The sequence below is a fragment of the Chionomys nivalis genome, chromosome 2 (assembly GCF_950005125.1).
Source record: "Chionomys nivalis chromosome 2, mChiNiv1.1, whole genome shotgun sequence".
In the NCBI taxonomy this organism is placed as follows: domain Eukaryota; kingdom Metazoa; phylum Chordata; class Mammalia; order Rodentia; family Cricetidae; genus Chionomys; species Chionomys nivalis.
This window is the reverse complement of record NC_080087.1, coordinates 31,808,609-31,821,580: the sequence shown is the minus strand read 5'-3', so window position 1 is coordinate 31,821,580 and position 12,972 is coordinate 31,808,609. Positions and strand designations below refer to the sequence as shown.

Sequence of the window (12,972 nt, the reverse complement as noted above, 5' to 3'; positions counted from 1 at the left end):
AAGATCATCCCCAGGCTCTCAAACGGCACCTTCACCCTCTTCAGCTGCCATCTTCTCTCACCTACTGCAGTCACCTCCTAAAGAGTCACCCCCCATGGTTTCTCACCTGGTCTCCTGCAGTCATCCCCTAGAGGGTCATCCCCCTACCATGGTTTCTCACCTGGGCTCCTGCAGTCATCCCCTAGAGGGTCATCCCCCCACCATGGTTTCTCACCTGGGCTCCAGCAGTCATCCCCTAAAGAGTCATCCCTTCTCTGGCAAGGTGAAGTCCTTACAAATTTCTTAACATGAAATCATTCTCTTCCATCCCACTAGCCAAAGTTGCAGTGCTGTGTTTCTGAATAGGACTGTCCTGCACTGTCCCCTCCAGGAAGCTAAGCTCCATAGGTTAAGACCATTTGCAAGGTTTCTTACCATAATGTCCACCCTCCACAACCATCAAGTACCATCGGCATCGCTTACATTAAATAAGATTTATAAAATGAGAGGCAAGCACTAACTTCTTTTTATGAATTCTCTTTTTCTGTGATTGGCACAAATGTTTAATTATGCAAATACAGGCATATATATTGGCACTATATACATATATAGATCATGTATACATATCTAATATACGCGTATGTATGTCTTTCCCTGAGGCTTGTTCTTCCTCATCCCCAATATTCATTCACTGACTTTCTCAGTATCCTTCTCTTTCTTACTCTCTTTAGTTATAACTTCTCCCATATATATGAATAAATATTTCCTCCAGAAATCTAACATGATCATCAGATAGAAAAGCATCTTTCTGGTGATTTCTGAAAATTACACTTCTAACGTCAATTGTTTATATGTATCCACAGAAATTTTGCTTTTTGGAAACCGAGTATGAGATTCAAATACTTCCAGACATTGTTCTAATGTACAATTGCCTTTTAAATGCAAAACCTGTGTTTAAATTAAAAATCAACCCTTAAAGTTACATGACTTAAAAAGCAAATGCTTCTCTTTTCATTCAGATGGAAACCGGTAGGGAATTGTGTTCATCTAGAGCATTTGTGAGGTATTTATATCATTTCAGAAAGTTTCACAATGCTTTTGAGAGAGGAACCTGAACCCAGCCCTTCTGGAATAACTGTTAGGTTCTTTTTCTGGTGGATGCTGTACTTACTCCTTGGCCTGATTCTCTTCTGGCCTACCAATTATCTGAGGGCCAAGAAGCTAGCTTGCATACCTCTATGTCTCCCCTCTACTCTCTAACATTTGGTTTAATGTTTCACACGATCATTTGATGAAATGAACCAAATTAGCACCCCCTCTGAGCCAGCTTCAGAACTGACTGGCTGACTCTCCATTCCTAAAAGCAGAAGAAAATTCCAGGATAATCTTCAAGTCACACTACCTGGGGCTCAGGGCTCCTGAGCCAAGGGCCACAGCACACATGCCATGGACTTCCATTGCTGCTGGAAAAAAACACTAGGGACCACATTCTGCTCTCTTCAGGGCATAGTTCTCATTGCCACTTCTCTTCACCAGGCATGCCCAGCAGAGAGAGGAGCAATACAGACCTGACAGATCAAGCCCGGATCATTGCCCTGAACACCATTCTGGGTAATCCTCATTGAGAATAGGGACACTGAGCTCCCAGCCTGGTCTAATGTGACCCAGTCACTTACCCTAAGGGAGGTTGTTTTGGGGACCTCAGACATAGAAAGTTGTCCTGACAACTGTTGATGCTTAGAGAATCCTTCTAAGTCTTAGGGTAGCAAGAGGAGGGGCCTCAGAATATCAGAAGAGTAATCCCCCGAAGGCTGGATTATTTGAATGCTTGTTACCTGCTAGGTACGGTGTTGAGTATTTTGTATATAGACTATCTACATAAAGTAGCAGACTTGGCTTTGGAGAGGTTCTGGGGGCAAAGGCATTGCCCTGGAAGGAGCACATAGCTTACTGTGTGTGAGCTTATTGCAAGTGAGCTTTCTTACTTAAGGCAGACCACTGGGACTTGGTCCCTGAATAACCTCAGGTTGTTCTCCTCAACCCTTGTAAGAGACCTGGTTCTGTGTGTTCTTTTAAGTTCTTCACCATCTCCTTGGAATTCTCCTTAGGCATTCCTGCTGTTTCTTTTTCAATAACTTTTTTATTAGACTCCTGTATTCCCAGGGATTGGAACTTTTTTTCCTCTCTCCTATTTTCCTCAGAAACACCATCAAGCTGAAAAATGAGAGCAGCTCCTGTTGCTATAGTCTGGGTGCAAACCTGCCTCACCCGCTCTGGAAGCTGAAGCCCTGCTGTTTACATGCTTACCTTCCCAGCATTCAAGTCCTAAAATACACGTTTGTCATCAGGCGTTTAATAACCCTAAGCTAAGGGTGCAGAGTGCATTGCTTGGTAATAGTGTTCTTTCTTTTACACATGCAAAGAAAACGTTATTTTGCTTCTATCAAAAACCTGGTTTCCGGACAACTAACTTTCAGTTTCTTTTTGCTACATAAATGTTTCTCAACCATGACCCAGCAATGCATAGCTACTAAAACTGAGCCATCCAAAAACAGCAGTCCTTCTTAGGCAATCTGACGGACAGTCCTCTGTCAGACCCAGCCTGTGGCACACAAGAAACTTGAAGATGAAGCCAAACATGAAAGTATGTGCCCGTGACCCCAGAAGTTGGGAGGATGAGGCAGGAACATCCTGAGTTTGAGGTTCTTGTGGATGACATAATGAGTCCCAGGCCAACCTGAGCTACATGAGACCCTACCCTAAAGAATAGCGGAAAATTAGAACCGTCTGGGGAAAATTTGGGTCTAATCAGCCTCACCATTTCTCTTATGTAAGACAATAACACTCAGACAATACTCTCTGTCTATGTTATGTATCCAGGCCATTTGTACCATCCCCAAAGTCTACAGATTATTAAACTGTACATACATCCTTCCCTTGGTTAAGCTGTTTGAACATCCATGAGAACTCGTTCCTTTAACTAGCCCTAAAAGTAAACAGCCTTGCAGCGCAGGCAATGCTGTGTGGTAACAACTCATGTCTGGGCTGTGGGGATCTGGTTCTCTGCCTTCATTTTCCTGGAGACAGCAACGACATGACTTCGTAACGTGCACAGGCTGCTCGAGGGAATGAATGACTTTCTGCCCAGGCATTGCTTTCTCCACCATGTTCGTATTGCTCTAGGGTTCCGTGTTTTTGATGCCACTACCATCTTCTTCCGATTCATTATTGACACCCCTGCCGTGACTCCCCGTCCCGTGCTCCCTGAAACTTGTCTCTAGCAAGATCATTATCACCATCCTCCTTCTTCTCAGATGTCCTGGGAGCATGGCAGCCACTGCTCTGTCCCTTCCTTAGGCCCTCTGCTCACCCTAAAATGACCTTGGCACCACTGGATGGGGCAGGAGTCTGGTCCTTGTCATACGGCCCATGTTTCAGCCACTGTGAGTTGTCATCACCATGGGTCTCCACCCTCCCTGCCAGTTACATAAGAGGCCACATCAACGTCTGCTCCCTAGCACCGGCTTTTATTAAACAGACACCGTGTGAGAGGCCAAGTGGGCAAGAAGTCCATCCGGAGCCATGTCCCCTGGGAGGGTCAGGGACTGTCTCTGGGTCTTGGCTCCCGGAATGACTCAGCTCAACCCTCTCTGCCTGCATCTGCAGCCTTCAGGACCAAGGACGACATGTTATGTTTTCAGCTCCGTAGGAGCAAAAGAGCAGCAGACCTTTCAAAATAAGAATTCCCTTGCTGTTTGCTTCCTCTTGGAACACAATGAAAACAGACTGAGGACACGACTCTGAGCTGTCAGCGCTTCCTCCCAGCTTCCACCGCACCTTTCCTCTGCCAGGAAGAAAATAAAACAAAGCTGCTGGAGTTAAACAAGGGCTTAATGAATAGTCAAAATAATTGTTTAGCTTGGATATAAGGCCCTCCGCAAACAGATGATTGCCCAGACCGGGGGCCAGGAAGAACAACCCTACAAGGCTACAAGGACACCACTTGTTCTGTCCTAAGCACAAAAGCCCAGTGGCCTTGGCCCTCCTGAGGACGCCCTGACTCTTCTCGCCTGCATACTGAAGCAATTCAGCCTCAGAGGGACTCGTGGAAGCATGAGTGGAAGAGAACTTTCCGTATAGATAAACACATGCTTAAAATGTCCATCTTCCTCCAATAGTAAGAAGGCCTGTGACAGGGCATGTCCAGTTTGCTTTTATTCAAATTCATGTTGAAAACTTTCTAAGATACATGCTGCCTCTTGCCTTCCTGATTGTTTCAACATGGTTTAATTCTCTCAACAAACATTTGCTACCTCTAAGGGCTGTCACGCGGTTTAAGAGTCGTCAGGTCCTTAGACTATAACTGAAGCCGTGCACACGGAGGCGTAAGCCCTGAAGTTGATTCTGTCCGCTACGGCTATTGTTTGGCATTACTCCTGTTGATGTTTTCTGTTCTGGTTTTTATCTAGGTGTCTTCCATAGCAACGTGTTTGCTGCTGTCTCTTTCCACAAAGGTGGGGGGTTTCTCATAAAAGTTCTGCTTAACTGAGAACTCAAATAAGTTCTTCACAAACCTAATCAATTCTGCTGAGTGATATTTCTAGTAATAGTCTTCCATTCCATACTGGAAAGGGATAGACAATCTATTGATCCAGAACAGCCATTCCTACCGCCATTCTAATTCCTACAGCCATTCTCGCTGAAATAATCTTGGAACCTAGTTAACTAAATCTTGGGTATTCAGTATTCAGTCTGCAGGAATGATGATGTCCACTACCTTATTCATCATCAGATAGGAATCAGAGCATACATTAGACAAGGAAAGGCTAATGTTTAACAGTCTGAGCAATTTTCAATGCAGATAACATAGGAAAGATGTCAAGAACACGAACTCAGGGTCAGCTGAATTCAAATGCAAATTCTTACTAACCTCTATCAAGTGTGCGCACATCAAATTTCCATTGACTTTCATTTCCTCAGCTACAAAATGTTCTGATGACAACAATATTAATAACAAGGAATGATGATAATACCTACCTCAAATTGTTGGATTGATAATAACTGATAATGGCATAATGCAAATAAAATGCTTAGCACAGCCTAAGTAGCCAATAAATGTTGGTCATATTATTTTTGCATATTGTAATGTCCTCACAATGAGTCTCGTAAAGGGGGCAAAGTTCCTGCAATTATGTAAGTTAAATTGGATAAAACTGGACTTCAAAGTAACTATAGGCTTGTCTAGTGTATGTATGTGACTATGAAAGCATGCTGGTCCTATCAGCACGGGAATCCCCTGATTCCTAGTGTGTGTTTCCCTCCACCCTCTTTGCTGTGTATTGCTCTCCCCCATTTCCTTAAATCTACAGTCTTCCATGGCAAAGCATCTCTGTGCCTCACATCCACAGATGGGCAACAGTGATGAACCCTCTTCAAGGTTTTAAAACCAACATCAATATCACACGCAAAATTTTTCTCAGAAAATTCTGAGAAAATGGTACCCTCGTAACTACAAATTCAAAAGCAATTATTTTGAATACTGAAAGAAAATACTAAGAGAGAAATCAATTCAAATAGCAAGCTTAAAACCTCTGAAAAAAAAACCAAGGTGTGACTAAGTCCAAAGGTCAACAAAGCCACAGACCCAAATGGCTTCACAGGAACACCTACAGTCTCATCCACTGTCTTAGTTAAGGTTACTATTTTTTTATTGATTTTTATTGAGCTCTACATTTTTTCTCTGCTCGCCTCCCCTCTCCCATGGTCCCCATGCTCCAAATTTACTCAGGAGATCTTGTCTTTTTCTATGTCCCATGTAGATTAGATCCATGTATGTCTCTCTTAGGGTCCTCATTGTTGTCTAGGTTCTCTGAGATTGTGATTTGTAGGTTGGTTTTCTTTGCATTATGTTTAAAAACCACTTAAGAGTGAGTAAATGTGATAATTGTCTTTCTGGGTCTGAATTACCTCACTCAAAATGATGTTTTCTAGCTCCATCCATTTTCTTGCAAAACTCAAGATGTCGTTATGTTTTTCTGCTGTGTCGTACTCCATTGTGTAAATGTACCACATTTTCCTCATCCATTCTTTAGTTGAGGGGCATTTAGGTTGTTTCCAGGTTCTGGCTATGACAAACAATGCTGCTATGAGCATAGTTGAGCTCATGTTCTTGTGGCAGGGTTGAGCATCCTTTGGATATATACCCAAAAGTAGGTTACTATTGATGTAGCAAAATGCCATGAGTGAAATACAAGTCAGCAAGGAAAGGTTTACTTGGCTTACACTTCGACATCACTGTTCATCATTGAAGGAAGTCATGATAGGAACTCAAACAGGGCAGGAACCTGGAGGTCAGGAGCTGATGCAGAAGCCATGGAAGAGTGCTGCTTACTGGCTTGTTCCCCATGGCTTGCTCAGCCTGCTTTTTTACAGAACCCATCCCAGGGATGGTACCACCCACAATGGGCTTGGCCCTCCCCATTAACCACAAATTAAGAAAATGCCTTACAGTTGGATCTTATGGAGGCATTTTCTCAATTGAGATTCCTTCATTTCAGATAACTCTAGTTTGTGTGTCAAGCTGACAAAAGACTAGCCAGCAAAGCTATGCATAGATGTTTTAATTTTTTTTAATTAACATAGAATTATGTCATTTTCCTCTTTCCATTTCCTTCCTCCAACTCTTCCCATGCACCTTGTCTTGGTCTGTCTCAAGTTTTCTATTTCTCTAACTCTTGTTTTATACACACACTCTCTCTTAAATATGCAAACACAGTTTTCATAGTCCACATAATGTTGCTTGTATGTATGATCTCAAGGCTGATTTCTTGGTATTGGAAAAGTAATTCCTGGGCTCTTCCCTGTTCTCAACATTCCTTAGTTGCTTATAGTTCTTTGCCCAGTGTTGAGGTCTGGTAAGATTTCCCCCTTCCATGTATTAGGATGTCTATTTGTGTCATTCTTGTTCAGGCCTTGCTTAGACAGCCATGTTGATGAGACTTCCTGAATGTAGCTTCTCTGACATATCTAGGAGATGAAATGTCACAGTGAATTCTTGTCCCTCTGGTTCTTACAATCTTTCCCACCCCTTTTCTGCTAGGTGCACGAGTTGTGTTGTAGATACATCAGTTGGGTTGGTCACCACAGGGCCACTTGTTCTCTGCATTTTGTTTGACTGTGTTTTAGACTTTTAAGGCACATGTCTGTCCCACATAATTACAAGCTATAAATTCATTTCCATTAGTACTGAACGAGTTTGTGATACTTGTGCCATCTTTTTTCTGAACGGCTACTACAAGTCCAAATTCCACGATGTGGGGATCTGAGAGCTCCTTTACGTTTCGTTTTGAAAATGAAGTCTATACGTTGTAGACGTTGTGTGGAGGAGAGCCCCGCACAGGAAGTCTAAGATCCTAGACATAATAACTCTGCTGGCTGCAAGAGTAAAGCACCATGAAGTCCAGGAAACCGGTGTGTTCTTCCTGGGAGCTTGTGAGGGGCCTGAGCCATTTTGCTGCAGCTCCAGAGTAAAGGGTTGTAGTCTCTGGACCTTTTCTCCCTAGAGCCACTGTATTCTCACTTCTGAAATAAGGACTATGATAGCATTTCTCCCCTCTAGACTATGATAGACAGTCATTGAAAGATGCATGACAAAAAAAAATTCATCTCAGGGGTTTTTGACAAAGGTTTGTGAAATCAGAAGTCTTACAAATGTAAGTGTTCAAGATAATACAAGGTAGAAAAACCATTTACTTCTGCGTAGCTTTTATTCAGCTATTGGTTTTCCCTCTCCCTCTCCCCGACTCTGTGTGTGTGTGTGTGTGTGTGTGTTTGTGTATTTTATCACAGAGGTATTGCTACATAGTCTAGGCTACCTTGGAAGTCATGATCCTCCTTGCTTCAGGCTCCTGGGTATTGGGGTAACGTAGACTTACCACTATGATCAGCAGGCAACACCCAGGTTTTAGTTAATTTTTCATCTCTTCCTTTGTTCTTTGACTGTCTTCCATCTGTTTTAACAGTTAACTTATCCCTTTCTAGTCCTCAAGCTGTAAGACTCTCCAACACCAAAGCACAGTGAAGGCTTAGATTGTTGAAAGCAGGACGGACACGAAAGGCACTAACACAAAGGACAAAGCAGATAATGTTCCAAGGGCTCACGCGTGTGCTTTACAGCCCCCATTTCAGCCCATAAGGGAATCTTCACTTTGTCCGACACAGGGATGGCTGCGGGTGGAGCTCTCACTCAGGTCTGACTAGCCTCAAAGACTGGAAAAGTGGCTTAGGGGAAGGGTCTCGTTGTTCCTGGCATTGATGTCTATAGGGCAGTGGTTCTCAACCTTCCTACTGTTGCGACCCTTTAGCAGGGTTCCTCGTGTTGTGGTGACCCCCCAACCATAATATTATTCTATTGCTACTTCATAACTGTAATTTTGCTGCTGTTGTGAATCATAATGTAAATAGTGTTTTCTGATAGTCCAAAAGGTTTGTGACCCACAGGTTGAGAACTATTGTTCTAGCACCTTCCCTGACTCAGTTCTTCCAGAAATACATTCCTGACCATACATTTCTGCACCATGTGCCTCTCCTTGAAGTCCATGTGATATGTAATTATTGGTGGAGCAATCACTTAATACCTACCCAGTACCAGACGGTATGCAAAGTGCATTGGGGAAACACAGATCACGCAATGGTCATGGCCCTGCTTTGCAGGAGTCTGGAAGAAGGCCAGCCAACAGGCGCTGCCAAGTAGCCAGGGCTATTTTAGATATGCGGACAGAGGCACTTTCAAGAAAGTCCTTCTCATTTGACAGGACACCTGAAGCAGAGAGAAATATGCTTCCCGAGGTCACGCAGGTAGCAAGTGTCCAAAGTAGGTTTCTCCAAAGTTTGCTTTATTCTCAAACTGTGTCCTCTATATTCATTTTCTTCCCTGGATTGGGAAGACAGGACACACACACACACACACACACACACATACGGAAAAGGGACATGAAGGCAGCCACTAGAAGAAGCTGCAGAGAAATAAGTATTGGAAACACTACTGACCATAATGAGAACAAGGGTAGATAGAAGTCTAAAATATCTGTCGCTGAGCTGACAGGATTTAATGTTCACCAGTGGCACAACCTAGGGGCAAAGAAGGTGGACGCCATCGGAAAATAAGACGCTGGGCCATTATACCTGCTCAGGGCGGAGCTCCAATCCCAAAACCCAGTACATCCTACAGGTTCAGCTGCTCCATCTCCACAGAGCCCCAGGCAGCGTAAAATGATGATGGAACCTTTGTAGTTGGTTGAAATGTTCGCAGGCCTGGTAAATACCAGAGAGCAGTAGTTGATTTTGTGTGGTCTTGGCAGATTCATCACGGTCGGCGGTAATTAAGCACCCCTTCCACACCCATGGCTCTCTTTGGCGGGTGAGGAGGAGTCGCTTTTCTCCTAACATTCTGTGCTGACGTAGCTGGTGAGGAGGTTTTGCTGAATTTTGTGAATACACTTGGCAACGCCTTCAATCGTTTGTTTGGATTTTCTGTTTTCTAGGAGATGTACGACTAAGGGGTCAGACCGGGGTTCCTGCCGAACGCCGCGGCTCCTACCCATTCATTGACTTCCGTCTACTCAACAGTGAGTACCCGAGTGTGCCTTCAAAGGAGCAAATGTTTCCTTTAGCAGGGAAAACCCACCTCATTTCCCTAGGAACCTAACAACCTTGCAAGATCTGCCTTCCTTCCTCCACCTCTGTCTCCTCAACTGGAGCTTAAGACTTTGTCTCTCAAGTTCCTCACATGGAAAGGGAATCTGAGAACTGCCCAAGCCTCTCACATAGGCCCTGAAAGGGCCAGCACTAAGGAGGTAGAAACAGGGGGAATCTCTGTTCATTGAAGGCCAGCCTGAGCTACATAGTGACTTCCAAGACAGTCAGAGCTATGAATCAACATCCTGTCTTGGAGAGAGTGAGAGAGAGGGGGGGAGGAGGGAGGGAGGGAAGGAGGGAAGGAGGGAAGGAGGGAAGGAGGGAAGGAGGGAAGGAGGAGGGAAGGAGGGAAGGAGGGAAATGAAACACAAAAACCACAACCCTCAACAACTGTTGTGACCTTCACACAGGTGCTCTTTTTGTGTTTCCAGAACATTCTCTTTACCTGCACCCAGGGCAGGGCTAGAGGAAGTGCTATCTCGTTTTTTAAATTTCACAGATAAGTCCTAGGATACCCCCCATTCCTAACTCTCTCTTCTTATTCTCCTGCGATCCCTATTTCTACATTCATTTAAAGGAAGTCTTTCCCATCCACACTGCCGCTTGCTTCCTGCTTAATGATGAATTTGGTAGCACATCTCTACATCTCCTTCTGTTGTTGCTTAATCTTACATTCCTTAGGAAATTCAACCCAGTGGCCAGTCATTTCTCAGCTTTTATATCGCCTATCATGGTGCTCCTTCACCTCAGCTTGTGGTGGATGGAGGAGCCACCAATAATAGATTTCACAATTTGCCCCAAGGTTTTTGCTGTTTGGTTCTCACATCCCTGCCCGTCTATAAATTTCAAAGTGCTGGATGGTGTCCACAGAGTATTACTTTCCTTTGACATAAACATGCTCCACACAGGCAGTAATTTGATTTACCTCAACCCCTCGAAATGACTAGGAAAATTTAGACTTTGCTATTCGTGATCCTGAGATGAGTGAAAGGCCAGTAGAAGATGGACCTGTTTGTGTTTCTCCTACCATCGTTCTCTGCTGCTTCTTCAGCTCTTTCAAAGATGCAGAGACAGAGTAACGTTTTCAATACTACACTTCCTAAAACTCAACACTGTGCCGTCTCTAGACCACTGCAACAAAGAATGCAACCTTTGAGAGCTAGACCAATGCAACATTGAATGCAACCTGTGAGAGCTAGAACAACACAACATTGAATGCAACCTGTGAGAGCTAGACCAATGCAACATTAAATGCAACCTTTGAGAGCTAGACCAATGCAACATTGAATGCAACCTTTGAGAGCTAGAACAATGCAATATTGAATGCAACCTGTGAAAGCCAGGCCTATGCAACATCGAATGCAGCCTGTGGTAGCTCCGGGGGTACCTATGACACCTCCTGATTAGAACAGTCCCATATAGGCTGTTCTAACTCCCCATGGAAGCTACACTGCTGGCAGTCTCCTGACTGGATAAATGTCTGGGTCACCAGATGGGAGGTTCCACCAAGTAGGGCATTATTCATCTGCACCAGAACTCTCCAATAGAGCCCCAGGTAGAAAGTTACTAAAACACATCTTTCCAACAATAGATAGATGCTATTTCATGATTTCTAATACAGCCAAAGAACAAAAAAGGAAGCTAGTAGTTAGGTATTTATAAGACCAAGGTTTTAAATGATTTTTAACTCAACTCCAATGTTCATGAGCAGCTATGCTGATTCTGACGGTCTTTGTAGCAGAATATGGAATACGGAGTTGATTGTCTCTACCACAGGTCTCTCTCTGTATGTGAAAAAACAAATTTTTAAAAATCATTTGCTTTTCTTTTTAATCTGAAAAGTGTGTGTGTGCATGCGCACGTGCGCGTGTGCTTGTGTGTATGTAGACTGCAGATAGCCATCATTCTACATACTGGTCATATTAGAAAGATCATCTGTAAGTCGCTGCCACCCGTCACCCTCTGCAGATCTTCCAGGAACCTCCTGGTGCCTGGGCTCTGCCTATGCCCCAAGCCGTGTCTGATCCCCACTTCCTTCCCTGCACCTGTTACTCAGAGTCAGCTACTCATCCAGGAAAACCATTGGCCACACACCCTGAAATTCCCTTTACATTCTCCTTAAGACTCTGTTCTAGATAATTCTTTCACTCCGTTCTCTTTTATATGCTATACTATGATATACTGAGACAGTCCTAATTTCCTTTCACTATATTTGGCTTTTAATTTTTATCTATCTATCTATCTATCTATCTATCTATCTATCTATCTATCTATTTACTTTTGGTTTTTCTAGAGAGGGTTTCTCTATAGCTTTGGAGCCTGCCCTAGAACTCAAAGAGTTCCACTTGTCTCTGCCTCACAAGTTGTGGGATTCAAGGCATGCACCACCACTATCTGGTCCTGGGTTTGGCTTTTTAAGTGGCCTCAGTTTCCTAGATGTCTAAAGCATGTCCCTAAATAAACGACAAAGGTCCTAAACACAACAATTCTTTCTAGTTGCTAGCTACTAACTCCATAGTTAACATACCAGTTACAGTAAGTATTCCTCGGGAAATGGCTGTAATAAGTAGCTGTAAGTGTAAGCCATCACTGGCTTTAACTGAACAGCAGGGAGAGCCTGAGGAGTTTTGAGGTTTGTATTTATTCATGATGCAATCCACCCCTCTCTGTAATGCCTGTATTCCGGGAGTCGTAGCGTGAACCTCCGTCATTGCTCTGATTCTTTTGCAGCTTCCTAACTTGGCAACCAAGCAGCTTGTCACCAGGTAGGGATAGGCACATGGGCATCTCTGTAAAATCCAGTCACAAAAAGTATATTATACATATCAGATCTCCTCTCCTTTATGAAGTCTCCCATCTATTTAACTCTCTTTCATCTCGTCATGCCCTCCTTGAGGCTTGCCTGTGTAGTTAAAGATATGTTTTCTCCCTAAAGAGAACATTTTGGAAGTTTCTCCTTAAACTTTGATTGTACCCACCAATTGCAACTCTACACAATAACTGCCAAACTAGTTTAACATATTCTTTTAAATGCTTTATTTGTATGTTTGTGTTCATGTTTGTTTGTATGCAAGTGTGTGTGTGTGTGTGTGTGTGTGTGTGTGTAGACCAATGTGGGGTGTCATTCTCAGCTGCTCCCCACTCTGTTTTTTTAGGTAGCATTTCTCATTTTTATTCAATCCCCACCCTTATTTACTGATTGGGATGACTGGTCACCAATCCCTGGGAATCCTCCTGTCTCTGCCCCCTCAGTGTTGGGTTACAGGTGGGTACTATCACCCTGGATTTCTCTTATGG

At 43.6% G+C, this 12,972-nt stretch overlaps 1 protein-coding gene across 2 annotated transcripts in view; it reads left to right on the top strand.

The window, feature by feature from the left end:
• Positions 1–12,972, top strand: part of Pde7b (phosphodiesterase 7B) — a 320,744-nt gene that overhangs the window by 224,385 nt on the left and 83,387 nt on the right. For both annotated transcript variants that reach the window (XM_057762340.1, XM_057762339.1), the window contains one exon: positions 9,522–9,605. In XM_057762340.1, the coding sequence (XP_057618323.1) occupies positions 9,522–9,605 (84 nt within the window). The remainder of the gene's footprint in view (positions 1–9,521; positions 9,606–12,972) is intronic.